We start from the raw sequence: 18,344 nt of genomic DNA, 5'->3' as shown, positions 1-18,344 counted from the left end.
CAAAGAGTGAATAAATTTCCCTTATTAGATGGCTTCTGTCACTTGGTGAGGAGGGGGCACAAGCTCCTCCTAGAGGCATTTAAATAACCCCCCCTACGGGAATGCCAAGCCCCCACACCAGATCTGCTCAGAGCCTTTCAGACGATCAGTAAATAGGAATCACACGTTTGACCATCTTCTGGTAATAATCTTGTTGGCATAAAAGGATTTTCTTGGAATAATGCAAAGGCACCGTCCCCAGCCGCCTGCTTTTGACTACGTCCATATTATGTTATTTGAGCCTTAAAAGTTAAAGACAAGGGTCATAACAAGGGACACATTGTTAAGGGACAGCAGGAGAGACTCCGATAGGCTGATGGCACGGAGCACAGAGCCTCCTCTGAGCAGGCCCATTAAAAGGCGTGGGCCAGAGGCTGCGACAGGGAGCTAAAAGGAACTTTGTTCTCAGCTTCTAATCACGGGGCTAGATTTAGCAGGATAACAGCATCAGGGTCAAGGGTCAGGTGCTCAGACAGGATGCTGGACAGAGGAGGGGTATAGTCCACTTGGCAAGGTCCAAGCTGAATGCATTTTTTTAGTTGATCAGGAGCTATTTTAAAGACATGGACATTTTTTGAGGAAATGGTGTCTTGGTGTGCACACACACATACATACAGACACACACACAAGCACATGCACGCACATGCACACACACATGCACACGCACGCACACACACACACAAGCACATGCACACGCACGCACACACACACAGACAAGCACATGCGCACACACAGACAAGCACATGTACATGCACGCACAAACACACACGCGCACATACACACACACGCACACACACATGCACAAACACGCACACATGCACATACATGCACACGCCCACACACACACGCACATACACACAGAAGCGCACGCACACACACAGACAAGCACTTGCATGCACACACACAGACAAGCACATGCACACACACGCACACATACAGACATGCACACACACAGACACGCACACACACACACAGACATGCACACACACGCGCACTTACACACAAACACATGCACACACACGCACAAACACACGCACGCACATGAACACACATGCACAAACACGCACACACACACACACAGGTTTGTAATTATATCTTTGTGGGGACTCCCCATTCATTTCCATGAGAAAAACTCTAATCCCAACATGACGACCTTAACCCCTACCCAGCCCTAACCTTAACCTTAAGTAAGCAAACAAAATACGAGACTTTTGGCATTTTTAGGTTTTTGATTGCATTCCAGATCTTGGTGGGGACTTGAAAAATGGTCCCTACAACATCAAAATAACAAGTTTTTAATCACTTTGTGCGGGCCATTTGGTCCCCAAAATGTAATATAAACATAATCCACAGACACACGCATACACGTTTGTATTCATATCCATGAGTGGACCATCCATTCATTTCCATGGGAAAATCCCAGCAATGACAACCTTAAGTTCTATCCAGCCCTAACCTTTTTAGTTATTTGAATGCAGTCACAGATTTTTATAAAACTGAGTTTCCCCTTCTGGGGACAGAAAAAGAGGTCTGTCGTCCACCCCCCCGCCCCCCCCCCCCTACACACACACTCACAATCACATCCTGTGTGTTTTTTAGAGACCCCATGTCTCATTCAGACTCTGACAGCAAACCGTAGTACCTGGGGGAGACTTACGTGACGTGACGTGCAAACTCCACACACACAGAGTGATGGGGGAATTTGAGTCCCCAACTCTGAATATGTGAGGCAGAGCAGTGCACACTGGCAGAGTCACCCCTAATTATAGACATTTTCTTTCCTAATCTGCAGTGTGAGATTTGTTTAGAAAGTGGAGAGGGACCTTCTGAGGTCCAGGGCATGCCGGAGAGAAGCTTCAGGAGAAATCCCCCTGGAACAACCAGCAACCTGAACTAGTGGCTCTATGGCCATTGTAACCGTTGCAGGGCATGACACCATCGGACTGAGATTGGATAAAACTAGCATCAGTAGAGCCAGGCAGGCAGTGCAGGCAGAGAGTATAAGGGAGAAAAGCATTAATGACTTTATTCTGCTGCATTTTTATTAGGACTTGTTCATTCTTCTGTAGATTGAGGCTCGTGGGAAAATGTTCTGAGGGCAGAAAGAAAAATGATTGGTTCAGAGAGATAACCAATCAGACTGTAGAGGAGGTGGGTCCAAGCAACTAGAGAAAGTGGGACCAACCAATTAGACGTCTTGGTCCCGCCTCCTCCAGTTGCTCGGACCCACCTCCTCTACAGTCTGATTGATGCAAAGAGAAAATCAATTTTTGTTCTTTTTTCGTTCTGCCCTCAGATCATTTTTGTCTCAGTAAAGCCCACCCAGAAGTCTACCCAGGACTAGTCTAACTGGAAATACCCCCAGGGGTGGAAAATCACTTCAGCTCTGTATCGCACCTGTTGATAAAACACAAACACCCCCCCCCCCCCCCCCCCCCGTCCAAGCTGGTGCTCCTTAGGTCTACAGTAGATGTTCGACACGTCACTCCTGTACATGAAAATGCACTTGCCCAATCATTTCTTACTTCAGTGGTAACGTTTACATCACTGCGAAGGACCCCACCCAGCACAGCCGCCCATTGAGGCTGGTACAAACAAACCATTACTGAGGTTGACGGCATTACGAGGTCAGTGGTGTTCAGAGGGCCACTGAACACATCACCCTGTATTTAGTCTGGAGCACAGGACTGTCACGTATGTCATCTCGTTTTAGCATCTGTGGGCCGTTGACTGTTCAGCAGAGGATTTGTATACAACGTTGTCTGTATTTAGACTGCACCGAAACTCACCTCAGGTGATTGTTTATCTCTGTCTTGCTATTAAGTTTTATTTCTATAATACACCAGAAGTTTTTGAAGGCGTTCTTTACATTTATTTATTTATTTACATGATTTTTGGTTTTCAAAATCGAAGGCGGTCTCCTGTTTCATATTGAAAATCATCTTGGAAGCAACAATGAACAAGAATTTACAAACGATTAATTTCCTGTTTCTGAAACTCTCCTGTAATTGCCTGATTGGCTGGTGCTCAACAATTTGAAAATGTGGGCAGCAGCTGTGTCATGAGAATGAAAAAACCTCAGCGCTGACCTGCAAAGCAGAGACCAATGGAAGCGGACAAGATGAAGGCCAGTGATCCTCAGGAGCTGTGGGAAAGTCCAATTTACACAAAACGAATTCCTCATGATTTGTCGAGGCAATGCTATACCCTTATTGGTGCAGAAAGAGAGAGTGTTCCACCCGCAGATAGAGTGTTGATTAATTTCAGTCAATGGTCTATCATCACTTTGTGTTACTTTCTAGCCTGATTAATTGCTGGTCTGTAACCTAATGTGGTGATGCTATGGCTGTCCACAGCATTTGTGTGGAACATCAAACAGCTGTTCTGTAGAATCTACTTTAGCATATGCTGGTGTTCTGACTCTGAGCTGCATTTCAATGGGCTCTTCTTCCCAGTCATACTGTGGCTACACTGCACTGCATGTGGTATTTCTGTTGTACCAAAACACTCACAATCACATCCTAAATTTCTGATTGAGGCTCCCAGTATTCATTTGTATTGAAGTATTTTTTAGACCACCACTAGACAAATCCATTTAAAAATGTAAATACCCCCCTGCTTCGGTCTTGCATCATCTTTAATTTTGTCCTAGTTTATCGTATCCTAATGGGGAGATTAGCAACCTTGCTCCTTGACCACATCCTCTAACCCAGTGGTGGCCAATCTTATCCGCAAAGGGCTGGTGTGTGTGCAGGTTTTTGGGATAACCTGTAGGACAGCTGTTCAAACCCAGGTGTGAGGACTCTTCAACCAATCAGTCCTCTAATTAGTCACCTAATTACGGAGTTGCAGCGAAAACCCGCATACACACCGGCCCTTTGCAGATAAGATTGGCCACCCCTGCTCTAACCCAGAGATGACTACCACTGTTTACACTGAATATTTTGTATGAGCAAACATTCCTGCTGCTTTGGTAGTAATGTTAAGCATGGCGGAGATCATAGAAATACTCATGTTCACTGAGTACTTATGGTTCTCATTCTAAATTTACATCCTTCCACTGGAATCAAATTCGCTTTTTCTTTGCCGGTTTTGACCACCTGTCTCTGAAATCGTGTTTTTCTCACACTCTTTATACAAGCTTCACGTAGCTGGTGAGTGTAACAGGATATGTTTGAACGATCTCTAAACATATTTAATAGTAGACATCCATATAGAGTTTCTGTTTATAAGATTCAATTCCTCAAAGTGTTGACAAATCTGTCCCTCATGTGCACTGTCTACTCTCAAATCTTTATGGAGGAAAGGCCCAAATAATGAGTCATGAATGTATCATTTAGTCTGGAGGGGGCCCTCGTGTCCTGTCGGGATCATGGAAGCAAGTATACGTCTCAAGAGTCTTAACAGGCTGTACATCTCAGGATTCTGAACAAGCTGAACAGGCCTTTGGCTGTAAGCCTTAGGCTGTATGCCTCAGGAGTCCAAGCAGGCTGTATGACGCAGGAGTCCGAGCAGGCTATACGCCTCAGGAGTCCAAGCAGGCTGTATGACGCAGGAGTCCGAGCAGGCTGTATGCCTCAGGCATCTGAACATACTGGATGACTCAGGAGTCCTAACATGCTATATCACTCAGGAATCTGAACACATACTCGCTGTATTTCTCTTTCTCAAACAACACCATTCAACAGGATGTGTACATGAGACCTGAGTTTTTCTCTTTTTTGCACACCTAATTAATGAGCTGCAGATTCACAGTTTGTTCTATTTCTCTGTTTACATAACACCATGTTCTCCCAGGGTTGCATGTCCCTGATGCGGGCCACCAAGAGGTCAAGCAGTTAGGCGCCCTTTGGCAAGATCAGTATCTCGGTAAGGCTGTTTGGAAATGCCGATGAGATGATTAGGCACCGGAATGTATCCAATCCTGGGCCTTACATGGTTCTGGGTCACCGGTCCATTTTGCGACCCCAGAATTATAGCAGTCCATGTGGACCATGGCCTTCACGGTACTGTTAACTTAAGGATGAAACATCCAAGAAAAAACCAAAACTACCCAGAGGAAGTTTACTAGATATCCCCCCCCCTCCCCGAAGAGATCTCAGTCCAGGAGGAAGAAATGTCCATCAGAAGGTCCACTCAGCTCTGCTCTATACAGTGGGCCTGAGGAGAACACCTGCCAAATCAGCATGAATGGAGGGTTAACTGGTGAACTGGGTGACCAAAATAATCACCTAGGTCATCCGACACAGGTGATTAAAAGTAGAGATAAACTAGTTCAAGATGTGTTATTTGAGTGGACAGACTTATGACACCAGAGGACGTTCTGGTGTCACCCGTTGTCCTTGCCCCTGTCTCTGTACCTTCCTGTCGAGAATTTCCTCTTTAAATAGGGAGGGGGATGTTAATTTTTTCAGTCTGTCTACAGTAACAATTGACTCCTTCGATTCCCTGGAACAGTGTAAATAAAATGAAAATACAGTCTGTCACAGGATTTAGCCAAGGGGGATAAAGCGAGGTTAAATTCCAATAAGCCCTGGAAGGAGAGAAACTAAAGGAAGAACCTACTGAGAGGCTTCGCTGTCAAGCAGAATGGTCTATAAATAACATATCTTGTTATTTTGTACAGATTTTTAAAATGTTATACATTTTTGACATTTCTGCTTCAAGTGATGCTTACCAAAGCAGGGCAGGGAAGGGCAGTCAGATACTGATCTACTCTCAAATCTCTCGTGGATGACAGCCCACGTTTCCCAGGGCAACCTCTCCCCTGGCCCAGGTCATCACACCCCAGCACGGACCTTTCCGGAGGCCCGCAGGGAAAGCGACTTTCTCAGCCTGATCTCAAGGCGTCGCCTTGTGTCCGGGATTCGCCTTGGGCTCATTTTTATTTGTTTTATTGTAGTTATTTATTTTCCCAAGCGCTTGAGGGGCCCCCGCGGGGCTTTTTCCCATGCTTCAATGTCCAGGCTATTTGTCAGCGACGTTTTAATCCCACCTTGTTATTCATCACCATCCACTGCCTGCTTTTTGCGTCCCTTGCCTTTTTCGAGGATCTTAAATTAGTCAGGACCTCAGTATTAACATTCCTGTGCTGGTATAAAGGGCACGAGGGCTGTAACACACTACTGAGTGACGACGTTTACATTTGAACTTAATATCATGTTTGCTGTAATGCATGGAGCCAAATGTGTGCGTACATGTCTGTGTGTGTGTGTGTGTGTGAGCGGGTTAACCTATCCTTATGGGGACCAGTTTCCTGGTCCCCATAAGGGAAAACTCTATTTTATAAAAATCGGTGACTGCTATGAGAAAACTAAAAATGCAAAAACTCTTGTATTTTGTTAGGTTACTTATGGTTAAGGTTAGGGCTGGGTGGGGGTTAAGGTCAACGAGTGTCTGATCAGTATGCTCTGGCTCGCACGTGCTCACTCGTGCACGCGTCTCCCTCCAGGACCCTCCCCCCAGCGTGTGCGTACCTGCTGTCGCCTCCTCGATGGCTGCAGTTCTGCTGCTTCTCCAGCTGTCACTGTGTTTACTCGCTCCCAGAGGACCAAGCGCTCGCGCTCTCCTTTTAAAGACAAAATGCCCGCTGGCCTTCTTAAACGTGCCACTTCATTCCAGAGAATCGCGTGCTGGACCAGTGAAGTGTCATGTCAGAGGACACACCCCCCCCCCCCCCCCCGGCTCATTGACGTCCAGGTGACGTTTCTGCATGGGGCCTGAGTCACTGCTCTTCAGTAATGATAAATGCTAAATCCTTCATTTGCCATTGGCACAAGTACAGGCACAGTGGAATGCTTCTCTTCACCAACCTCATCTTGTTCTCCATAGCTTGGGGGTCACAGAACAGGGTCAGCCGACATGCAACACCCCTGGAGCTGGGAGTTAAGGGCCTTGCTCAAGGGTCCACAGACATGTGACTCAAACCAGTGATCTTCTGATCCTAAAGGAATGTGTGGCCCATATGGGGACTGAACCCACAACCTTAGCATTCTTAGCACCACAGTCCCAGGATGCTTCCCCAATGTTAGGGCCATAAATACTCTTACATTTCTTAAGCTCCCTTCAGTGTTTAGCTCAGCAGGTTGTGGGATCTGTGCCCATGTCTGGAAGGGCATAGGTTCAAATCCCATACCCGGCAGAGTAATCATTGTACAGAGTGAGTCTCCCGGTTGGGCGGTTGAGCCAACCCCTTAACCCCAAATTCTCCAGGGGCACTGGCTGATTATGCTTTCTGATCCTCACTTATATGTCGACTGAGAAATGTGTCTCGTAAATAAATAAAAGTAAAACTGTTTCTGTGGTGATGCCAGCAGACAGTCTCTTTAAGACGAAAATAAAAAAAGTTATGTATGGAAATGGTTACTGTTATGAAAACGAGGCATTCTGGTAAGATTTCGAATAGGTAATTGGTACCACAAATTTCGATGTTATGGAATCTATCTGATTTTCCCACTTGCATGAGAACAGACTGTAGCTCCCTTGTGATCACTAATGAATTTCCCAAACATTAACAAGGTGAAGTAGCAGGCAGATCCCATTAACCCTCTCAGTCAATGGGTGGAAACATTCAAAGACAAAGTTCTAGAGCTAGAAACTCAATAGCTCGTAGTGCTATAAACACTGACGAGTTAAGCTGATTTACCTGAGTATTTTAGCCAGTTTTATAGAGACAGACCTTCTGTAATGGTAGTCTAGGCCTTGAATTGGACATGGTGAGATTCAGGGCCAAACTATCAAGTTAACCCGAAGAGTAGAATTTGCCATATCTGTGGATATCATGATTTCCCAAGGTGCCGTTCATCAGACTGTATTGTATCTAATTAGCTTGACAGCAGTGGAAATCTGCACTCCTCCGATTTCCCTTTCTCGTGTGACAGATGAATCACAGGCTTCTGGGTTACGGTTACAGCCCAGGAGGTCGTCCCAGGGGGGGCATTTTCCCGCCTGTCCCTCGCAGCTGTTGGAAACCCCACCGCCGCAAAATGGATGTTTCTTGGGGCCTTGGGGGAGATTTAGCATTAATGGTGGAACAGCATGCACTGCCAAGGCGTCCCTCAACATCAGACTCCACAGCTGGCACCTCGTCTGTGAATGAGGATCAGTGTGAGGTTCAGGCACCAGCCCCCCCAGCCCCACCTCGATAACTCCTAACTCACAGGGGTTGTAAACAATCAGGTACCACGCTCAGGTATCGAACTCCTCCCTTCTCTCCCCTCAATCCAAATACCAACATTTCTAGAGCAACATGTGGAGATCCCAGGAGCTCGTTGGAGGGAGAATGGGAGCATGAAATTGCATGAGCTCAGTTGTTGCCACACCGGTGTAGCTAAGGGGGTGTTTCTGGGAAAGGAAGGAGGCACCAGCTGTTAGTAAAAATCTGGGGCTGGAAAGAGTGGTATTCCGATGTTGTCATGGCTTCCACCCACACGGGACTCGATCTCCCTCCCCAGCTGACATTTAATGTCCACCCAGTGCCTGTTCACAGCAGTCAGCCCATAAGGGAGTATAGCAAGTTACTTTTTAGTGTGACTTTGAGGGTGTTGCCTGGTAGTAACTAATGGAAACCATGAATGGAGTCTAGAGGCTACTGTTCAGAGCTGATTCCTAAAGCAGAAAAAATAAACTACTAGAAAAACAATAGACTAGAGAAGAGACCTCTGTTTTGCATGACCATTCTGGAATGCTCCACTTTATCATGTTGATCATTTCTGTTCTCTGTAATCTGCTGTCTCTGTGTTGTGGGGCATTTCTAAAAGATGAAGGCTACGTATGAGTGAAAACACAGACAGTCCTGAAACCTAAAACCTTCCCACAGCCTCCAGGCCGTCCACAGCACACTTGGATTCTCTGCTTCCTCTTTCATGCAATCCGTCCTGGTAGATGGGTGGTGCAGATATCAGGTTGAAGTTGTAAAAAACGGCTATAATGCAATGTGGTGAAAGTGCTCGTTTGAGAAGTTTACAGCGTCGCAGAAGACGAATCATCATGTAAGATGGGGTGAGCATGTGGATGTTCTCAGCCGGGGAGAAGTCATATGATTATAACATCATTCACCTGCAAGCTGTTTCTAGAAATATAAAAGAGTCTTCATTCTGTTTCTTTGACCCACACAGACAAGACCACACACAGAGACCAAGCTAAATGCCTATTTTGTGTCCCTGTGTCTTCCCCTCTGTGCTGAAGCCAAATCACTGTCTCTTGTACTCGTTTTCCCCTTCTATTTCATAAAGGCCATTTCATCCCATGATTTTGTTAGGTTCAAAACCTTTCTCCCGTGTCATGTGACCCTAATCAGCATTCCAAGTGATACATTGTCATAGACATGATGGACGTCGCTGCTCCACAACCTTGAGTGTCTGAAGGCTGGTCTTCCGCCAGCCAGCACATTCAGCAGCAGGTAAATACTCTGTCCAAGCTTACTGAAGCCAAGGATTGAGACGCCATCCAGGAACTGTTCACCCATTCACCAAACCACTCTTTGCCAGATAACCCCTGGCTTTTCCATGTTTGAGCTTCAGATGGAGCTTCATTAAGCCACACTGGGAAGAGGGTACATGCTTGTGTACAAGTGAGGTTCACTACATCCTGGAGGTGAGAGCAAAATTTTAGTCCGTTTCTAACTCCCTATAGGGTCCATGGAACAACTAGCTTAATCACAGCTTTCCAGCAAAGTTTCCTGATGTGCTTTTCTCCTGGAGTTTGTCGCACTGATCTCACCCGTCCCACCCATACCATGTGCCTGAACACAAAAAGTGTTTTGGGACAAATTTGCTGTTAGACCTTTGAGTAATCAAGGAGGTACAACATGTAATGATGAAAGCAAGGTCAGCCAGCTCCTGGAGAAATTGAGGTTAAGGGCCTAGTAGTAAAATCACTAGGGTCAACCACAAGATTTGAAGCATCGACCTACTGATCACAAGCACAGAAGCCTAACCCACAGAGACATCATCCCATAGGACTCACTACTGTTAGACAGTGGATCTAACTAGTTTTCACTGGAGTCAAAAGAAAAATCTACTTTCCGTTTTTTTTGGATTGTGTCAATTTTGCATTGTTCTGTTTGGCCTGCATGGGGCACCAGCTTTTTCCCCCAGTGTTTAATGGGCCACATGTTTCATTTGCATGTTGCTTATGCTTCACTGTATCTCGACTATATCATCATTCACAGGGATAATTGGTAGTGACATTTGTAGCACCTGCGAGCAGTCATGCATTCACCGAGGGAGCAGGGCCTCACCGCTGACCTGCCGAAGTGTGCAAACGGGTGGGGGAAGCTTCAGTATTTGTGGCTCCTCTTGGGGACCAGACAGATGTGGTCACAGAAGGATAAGAGTGCGGTATTTTCAGTCTGTGAACTATTCCAACAATCTGAGTTTAGCTAATTACTATGGTCATTTTATCCCATTTTCTCATCCATAGTCTGTCCTCTTAAAGACCTTACTTGAAAGGGTGTCTCAGATCCTGTGCGGTGGACAGAGTCATGCCAGATGGCATTCCTAGATGTTAAAGAGTCTGTTTAAGCCTTACACATTTCTAATATTCCTTTTTACTACCCTATTTTTTTTCTTTGTTTTGACTAACGTTACAAAGAGTGTTCGTCATCGTGAGGGAACTTGTTAACAATAGCAATCAATTACATTTGCTTTTCTCTAAGTGGAACTTTCACACTGATGTGGTAACTTGAGAACCTTTCCTCCAATTTTGGAATTAGGTGTTGCAGCCCATTCCTGGGTGTTTCCATGGAGATCTGAAGACAAGGTGTTGGGAGACCTCACCTCCAAAGAGCACACAGTGACTAGTGTGTAATGCAGTAAGCTAATTTGCAGCTAGGTTTTGCAGTAGATGGTTGATATTCTCTGGGTTCAGACTGTGTCAAAAATGTGTGCATGAACATAGAAACCCAATTTGCTCTTACGTTTTTAGTTAAAAAACAAAACAAACTGGTGGACTGGGGTCAATTTTCTGATCTTAAGTACTGCAGAGTTAGTTGAAACACACCAGATGTTGTCTCTTGTGCATATTCACCTCTCCAGCAGATGTTCCCTCAATGACTCTAGAACATTGACTTACATGCCCGGAAGCATTTAGGAAACGTCCTTTGTACGTTTCCGTACTTTCTCCATTTGGAGAAGAGACTCAAAGATTCCTGAAGCCTGTGGGGGAATCTGGAAACACGGAAGGGGGGCGTTCTTCATGGAGCACTCTGTGGGGGCTGCTGCCATTGGAATCAAAGTGGGAAAGTGCTGAGGAAGTGCTTGTCAGTCACCATTTGGTTTTGCTGCTTGCTAATAGCCTGTAGTAGCAATCGACCGCGCAGTGCAGTTCAGTGTGGTTTTACACTGTCTATCAGCGTTTGTGAAATGTTGCTTGTGAAATGCTGTTACCCTCAGTTTTATTTTTTTTTATTTTCATTTGCTGAGACATCTTAATGTGTCCAGAATAAACACGACATTCAAGAATAAACCCCTCTCTTCCCATAACACTTGGACAGTGATTTTTGAATGCGATCATAATTGTCATATTCATTGGTTATTATTGGCCTGCTCCAGATAATTTGCTCGTAACATGTTCTCAAGAGAACTCTGTCAGCTGTCGTCTACAGCACGGCCGAAGGTTACCGTTGCTTGTAGAGATCTCAGTATTAAATCTCCTCTATAAAATAAACAAGCACTTTTAAGTTTACATGAGGAATACTTTAACGCTGGACAATATTGTGGTCGTTCCACATATACACAGAGCCTCAGTGGCCTCAGGGCATCAGTCACGTGTTGACCCTACCCGTCTGTCCCCCCGTTTCTGAAGGCAACAGAAAGGGGAGGTGTCCAAACGGCTGGCCCTGCTTTCTGCCTCGTTGGTCACATTATCTCCATTGGATCAGGAATGCCATGAATCCGCACCCAAGTCAACTCAAAACACAGCAGACCCTAAACTACTGCCATGCTGCCTTTGCTCACAAACAGCCCTGTGGCAGGCGAATTATGGGATTATATTGCACCTGCTTTTAGCTGTATTCTGGTACTGACAAAGTGAAGGTAACTGTATTCTTGTCTAATGTACCGTAAACTCATGGCGAAGCGCTACGACTTCCATTTTTGCAGATACTCTGCTCACCAGTGGTATGAACATGTCATATGACTCTTCTGCTGGATTCTCTACCACCCAGTCCAATCTTGTAGGCTCTGTACATGGTCAAGGTTTGTCTAATCCTCAAAAAACTGTGCACCGCTAATTTGTTTTTAGTTTATCTTTAAATTGCCGTTGACTAAGACAGTATGATTGCACAAAGTAACTCTAGGATAGGGAAGTAGAGATCATACAAAATCCAGAACACCCTACAGCCATGTGCTACGAGGCCAGTGCTGTTTAAGGGCCATGGGAACCTTCACCAGGCTGGATTTCCTAACCCCAGCTGGTTTTCTCATCTCAGGTTAATTTTACCAGGGTATTCAACAGGGAGGCGTGAACCCCCAGCTCTTCCAATAAACGCCTATTTTTTCTTCTCAGAGCTCTGGATGAAACAAATACTTGCAAAATAGGGATGGTTGCTATGGACACGGGGACCCCCACGTGTATCAGCCTGTACCGTGAGTTTAACGTTTCATCGGTCAGAAGTGTCAAAGCATTTGGTTTTTCTGGTGTGAACACTCACATGACACACCTGCTGGTAATCAATCACTGCGTGGAACACATGCGCAAAAGTCCTTTCCGAAATCGAATCAAAACTCAGCTTATGATTTGCGACGTGTGCTAACGACAGACTTAACACAAGAGCAGAATATGCTAAGTGAAGAACCAGGTCAGTGACTATCCAATCAGTTTATCTTTTTTTTTTTTTTTTTAAGCAGAAGCATGTCTTTCGGTTAGATTTACGACATCTGTGAGATGTCCCCAGCTCACATGACACTTTCATCCGGGTGGGAGACTTGAAAAAACATTAGCAGAGATCAGCCTAGGTCAGAAGAAGTCACCACACGGACACAGATAGACCGGGGTGGAGGGACCGGTAAGAGTAGCTGAGTGGGCTTCGGGGGCCTGCCAAAACGAAAAGAAATGCTCATGTAAGCCATCTTTAATTACGTAGAGCATGTCTGGCAGTGTAATGACAAATCAGCTGATTCCACATTGAAGGGGACCAGATGTCCAAGAGAGAGGGACTATTATGATGGCACAAATCACAAGGTACTGGGCAAACAATGTCATATTTAATGATGGTAGGGTGGTCATATTTGGAATATAAAATTAAAACTGTAGCGAAGGAAGAATACTTTGTCACAGTAAAGAGGATTTCGGGAGACAGAACAGACGTGTAAAGGCGATGGGAAAGGCTTATGGCATGTCAAAGTCCACACTTATCTGAAAGGAAAGCCACCTTTCCAATTATTTCACTTCTCTATTCTATTCTATTCTATTCTACACACATGCAATTAATTAAATTAGATTATGGAAATACGTTAGATCATGAATTTTGTTGTTCTGATGTTCAGATTGAAAGTGTTCCTAAGAAATGTTCACATTTTTTCACATATTTGAGCTGTAATTAGCCTTAGAATCACAATTAGTGTGAAAGTGGAGAGAGCTTGAACCTGAAGCCTTATCTGCAGACCTGGGCACCCTGGAGGGAGTGTGAGCTGCAGTGTGTTTGAGTAGCGGGTTTGTCTTCCCTTGGGATTACTGTGTGAAAGCACATGCTGAGATGCTTAACCACAGGGGAGTGGGGGGGGGGCAGATCTCAGTCTACCGCGACTTGTCAGAAATAGGAATTTAGCAAAATAGACACACATTTTTTTCTCTTTGAAGAATTGTAATTTTATATGCTAACTTGCTGTTTTGTGAAGTGTGTAGTAAGTGTCCTGTAAGTGGCGATGTGAAAAACATTAGCCACAAGGCTAAAATTTTAGGATATGAAATTGGCGCCATCTGGTGGTGATTATTGAACATTGCGTGGCTTCAGAGAAAATCACGTCTCGGCTTCCAGAAACAGTACCTGTGCACACTTCAACATGAAATACAAAAAAGTATACAGTGCTTCTTTTATTAAAATCATGCTGCTGTACAAATAACTCAGGTAGGCTGTGTTACTGTTACTTCTGTGGTGGTGCTGCAATTTCTCTTTGAATCCAGTCTGGCCAGTTTGTAAATGTGAAGCTGTAAGTGGTGAATCTGTCAGTTGCAAGTAAATAAAAACAGATTTTTTTTACCTGGTACCCACATATTTGGTCTCTTTTCCATATGGCATGACATATTGTCATGGATGGTTTTCCTGTTACACTTTGACTGTGGCCTGATATTAATGACAATGTTGTTGCCATGGTTACAGGGCCGGCCAGGGCCATTTGGCCCCCAGGGACCCCAGGGCCCTGCAGGACACCCCGGGGTGGAGGGAATTCCGGGTCCCAAGGGACACAAGGGTGATCAAGGACCCCCTGGCATTATTGGACCCAAAGGAAGAGTGGTGAGTGTCTGTCGTTTCATAAAGCTCATCTTACACCAGCAGCACCCTAACAGCCTCACTCTGCCACCCACTCACAGGGGAAGGAAGGCGTACCAGGATACACAGGAGCGGATGGCATTCCGGTGAGTGACAGCTCCCTAGAACCAATCACAGCATCCACAATACATTTAGGCTCATGGGAGTTTTACTTACACAAAAATGTTCTTAGGGCAGAAGAAAAAAATTAACTAGAGGAAGTGGGACCAACCAATCAGATGTCTTGGTCCCACCTCCTCTAGCTGCATGGACCCACCTCCTCTACAATCTGATTGGGTTATCTCTCTGAACCAATAATTTTTCATTTTGAATATTTTTGTGTAAGTAAAACTCGAGCTGCATTTTGACATTTGACATGGAGAGTCAGTCGTTGGTGTCATACTGTGACATTCATGGGTCACAAGTCTTATTTCGAATTGTGTTATGCTAAAGTTGGCATAACTTCCTTAATTTGTATTCTTCATAAACCGGTGTATGCATTTGTTATGTAATGTCTTTATCCACTTTTTCAGAAGCCATCGATGTATATGTACAGTATGTGTGTGTGTATGTGTGTCTGTGTGTGTGATGTTCATGCCTTTTTCCTTATGTTAATCTACAGGAGATAAATTATGATATTAGCAAAAAAAAAGGAGTTGCGTGATTTTTTTTAACAGTGATTTGCCATCTCTGTGACACTTGGTCATGTGATGCAGGGTCACCCAGGACAGCCAGGGTCTCGGGGGAAACCAGGCGCCGATGGCTGCAATGGAACCAGGGGTGACAGTGGGTTTCCGGGACCATCAGGCTCGATGGGTTATTCCGGTATCTCGGTGCGTATGAAGTCCAAAGCACCTAGTGGTCAGAGATGACTATGACAGTTGGCTTTCAATTAGTGTAATTAGACATTAATGAAGGATGTTGGGGGGAATTTTGTAATGGTTTTTTATGTGAATAAATGTTCCAGAAAAATCGTACAAAACTGTTTTGAAACAGGGTGAAGCTGGCAGGAAGGGAGAGAAAGGAGACCCCTTAGACGTCACGGTGTATATGAGACGTTTTCGGGTGAGCAGATGAGACGGCAGTTCAGAAGCCAGGCTTCTCTTTTAGATCAGACATGAGAGACTGTTTCCTGTGTCTTCCAGGGCGATCCCGGCCCTCCCGGTTCCACAGGCTCAATGGTGAGTTCCCATTTCTCTGCTGAAATCTCGTTGCTTGCATCTCCTGTATCCATGTATTCATTCGCATTCTCTCTCTGCCTCTCTCAGGGTCCTGACGGCTACCCTGGTGCCGGCGGGCCCATTGGACCCATCGGGCCGAAGGTAAGTGCAGCTTCACTATAGATCCTTTCTATCAGGGCTGGGAAATGCATGATTTCCACATGAAGAATTTAACTTCTGAGTTCTCTTATTTCAAATTTAGGGCCCCAGTGGAGTCCCTGGCCACAAAGGATTAAAGGTAAGTCTTTGTTTATTCATTCACTGTCCTCTGATAAGTTCTTAGATGGTTTAGATTTCTGTTAAAAATATGCAGCCCTCTGCAGGTCAGAAAGTGAATTGATTTAAATGTTCGTTTAATTGGATTTGAAACACAAACCCTCCTTATACTGCAATTAATATGAAACATACCATCCAACCATAACCTTTTCTTGTTAATCCTTCAGGGCTCCACTCCATATATATCAAGGGAAATGTTGAGGGGAGCCAAAGGAGATCAGGTAAGATGCCAACCTGCGGGGGGAGCTGTAGAGTTCAGAAAACGAGGAGGTTCTCACTGTGTCTGTCTTCTGATCTCAGGGTGAGATTGGCGAACCAGGGTTGCCCGGGAATGGCACTCATCAGCATATCGGACCAAACGGCAGTTTACCAGTGAGTCTATCGTGATGCACTGAGAACCACTTATACCATGTGATTTTTTTTTTTTTGAATCTGGTGATCATACAACCTTGGGAAAGTGAGCTATTGGTTTTGCTTCCATTCTGGAAAGAAAGTTGGACATCAGAATGCCTGGGGAGGGAGGCGTATTGGGTCTGTTATGTCTTAGGCCTTAGGCAAGAAGATATTGTTTTGAATATTGTGTGCCCTTGTCTCACAGCCAGTCTGCACGTAGTCAGAGTCACAGGCCCTGAGCCCTTGGAGAGGCAGGCAGCAGACGGAGGGGGAACGCAACCGTAGGAAGGGAAACGACACTGCCCAGACTGGCCAAGCTCAAGGGAGTGCAATGTTATAGATCTAGAGTGTAGCTGCAATATGCTATACGCAGTATGTTGTATGGTTGTGACCCATAAGAGTTATTCTGTACTATAGTTCTGTAGTTTCCCATATGGGCTTGTAGTTGGTGAGTTAGGGTTTATACCCTCCTTCCCAGGCTGGCTGGACAGGATTGCGTGTGAGACTCATATGAGGCCAAAGGGGGATGGGTAACTAGTGTATCACCTGAGTATCGATTCAAGTGGGCAAATGCTGGGTGAGAGGTGGACGCCCTGATGCCAAGGTAGACCAATAGAGGTGGGGAAATAAGTTTGTTGTATGTTTGTGCTTGGTTTCCTGGTGTTTTGTGACCAATCAGGACTTAGAAGTCCTTATAAGGGAATTTGTGTGATAGTATATTAACGTGACACTATATGTCAAAGATACAACCAAAGGACCCTCCACCAAGAAAGGCTTACAGTTTGGCCAGGGGCAATGCTAGGATTTGCCTCATAGGGGGGCCACCATCAAGCTGAAGAAATACAGGACACCATCCCACCCCATGACAATAAAATACCAGATAAAATGCTAAATGTTTTTAGAAAAAAAAAATTTTTTTTACATGGGCACAAAAATAGGATGCTTAAAGCCCCCCGAAACAGGGTTCACAGTCGCCTATGGTTTGGCCCCCAACTCTGGTTGTTGAATCACATGTGACTCCTTCCACATTTTGGAGAACTTCTGTAATGGAAATATTACAAGCATGTGTGAAGGCTTGAGGCAACTTAACACTGTATTTGACACTGTATCTTTTTCTGAGAATGCTTCTGCTTGCCTGTTTGTCTTCAAAGGGTGAAAAGGGACAAAAGGGGATGAGAGGTGATAAAGGCGACAATGTAAGTGAGCCACTTGTTAGCGTCTGTTGAGCTGCCTGTGAAGAGGCTAAGAGCAGAACGCTGAGCTGAGTCCGTATGTGCCGTTCTCCTGTCTCTCTCTGCAGGCTGATAACAGAGGAGAAACCGGAGTGATGGGATTTCCTGGCCAGCGGGTTGGCAGTTTGCTATATTCTTTCAAAGGTGGCTAAGTAGCCTTTTGTTTTTGTGGCTGTCGAAATTTTATCTAATCTCACTTCACTTTCAGGGACCTTCGGGCTTGGATGGGGAACCCGGAGCACCGGTGAGTTCACCTGGATGTTTTGCCTTTTCCTTTAACTTGGCTCCCGCTCGGTGGATCGAAGAACAGAGAGTAGAAGTGAAGGACAGGAGATTTGGGCATAGAGTTTACAGATTTCGTCCAGATGGGTGGTCTACTAATCATTGCCCGTCTCTCATTTCAGGGACATGTCGGATTTCCTGGTTTAAATGGAAGAAATGGAGCCAAGGTTTCATGCAATTTTCTTGGCACTCATATTAAGACAGAAAGAAGTTTGCATGCTTCATTTGGCCTATTTATACAGCTAAACATTCTATTAGCTTCAAGTTCAGGTGATTCCAATGGGACCAACAGCTGTCTCAATTTTGGTGATCTTGATTGCTGGTCCCAACAAGGTTTTTAAAATGGTCAGTATGGGCCAATTAATATGAGTTGCTAAAAAGGTCCTATTTCACGAAAGACTACAGTCACAACATAAGGTCAGAATTTTGGGT

General features: G+C 45.1%; 1 protein-coding gene across 2 annotated transcripts in view; it reads left to right on the top strand.

Moving 5' to 3' along the window:
* Positions 1–18,344, top strand: part of col4a2 (collagen, type IV, alpha 2) — a 49,471-nt gene that overhangs the window by 16,371 nt on the left and 14,756 nt on the right. For both annotated transcript variants that reach the window (XM_023826036.2, XM_023825952.2), the window contains exons 5-17: positions 14,360–14,494; positions 14,572–14,616; positions 15,226–15,342; positions 15,506–15,574; positions 15,655–15,690; positions 15,778–15,831; positions 15,932–15,967; positions 16,173–16,226; positions 16,306–16,377; positions 17,550–17,594; positions 17,699–17,746; positions 17,839–17,874; positions 18,035–18,079. In XM_023826036.2, the coding sequence (XP_023681804.2) occupies positions 14,360–14,494; positions 14,572–14,616; positions 15,226–15,342; positions 15,506–15,574; positions 15,655–15,690; positions 15,778–15,831; positions 15,932–15,967; positions 16,173–16,226; positions 16,306–16,377; positions 17,550–17,594; positions 17,699–17,746; positions 17,839–17,874; positions 18,035–18,079 (792 nt within the window). The remainder of the gene's footprint in view (positions 1–14,359; positions 14,495–14,571; positions 14,617–15,225; positions 15,343–15,505; positions 15,575–15,654; positions 15,691–15,777; positions 15,832–15,931; positions 15,968–16,172; positions 16,227–16,305; positions 16,378–17,549; positions 17,595–17,698; positions 17,747–17,838; positions 17,875–18,034; positions 18,080–18,344) is intronic.

This window comes from Paramormyrops kingsleyae, chromosome 1, assembly GCF_048594095.1.
Source record: "Paramormyrops kingsleyae isolate MSU_618 chromosome 1, PKINGS_0.4, whole genome shotgun sequence".
NCBI lineage: Eukaryota > Metazoa > Chordata > Actinopteri > Osteoglossiformes > Mormyridae > Paramormyrops > Paramormyrops kingsleyae.
This window is presented reverse-complemented; position numbering and strand designations above follow the sequence as displayed.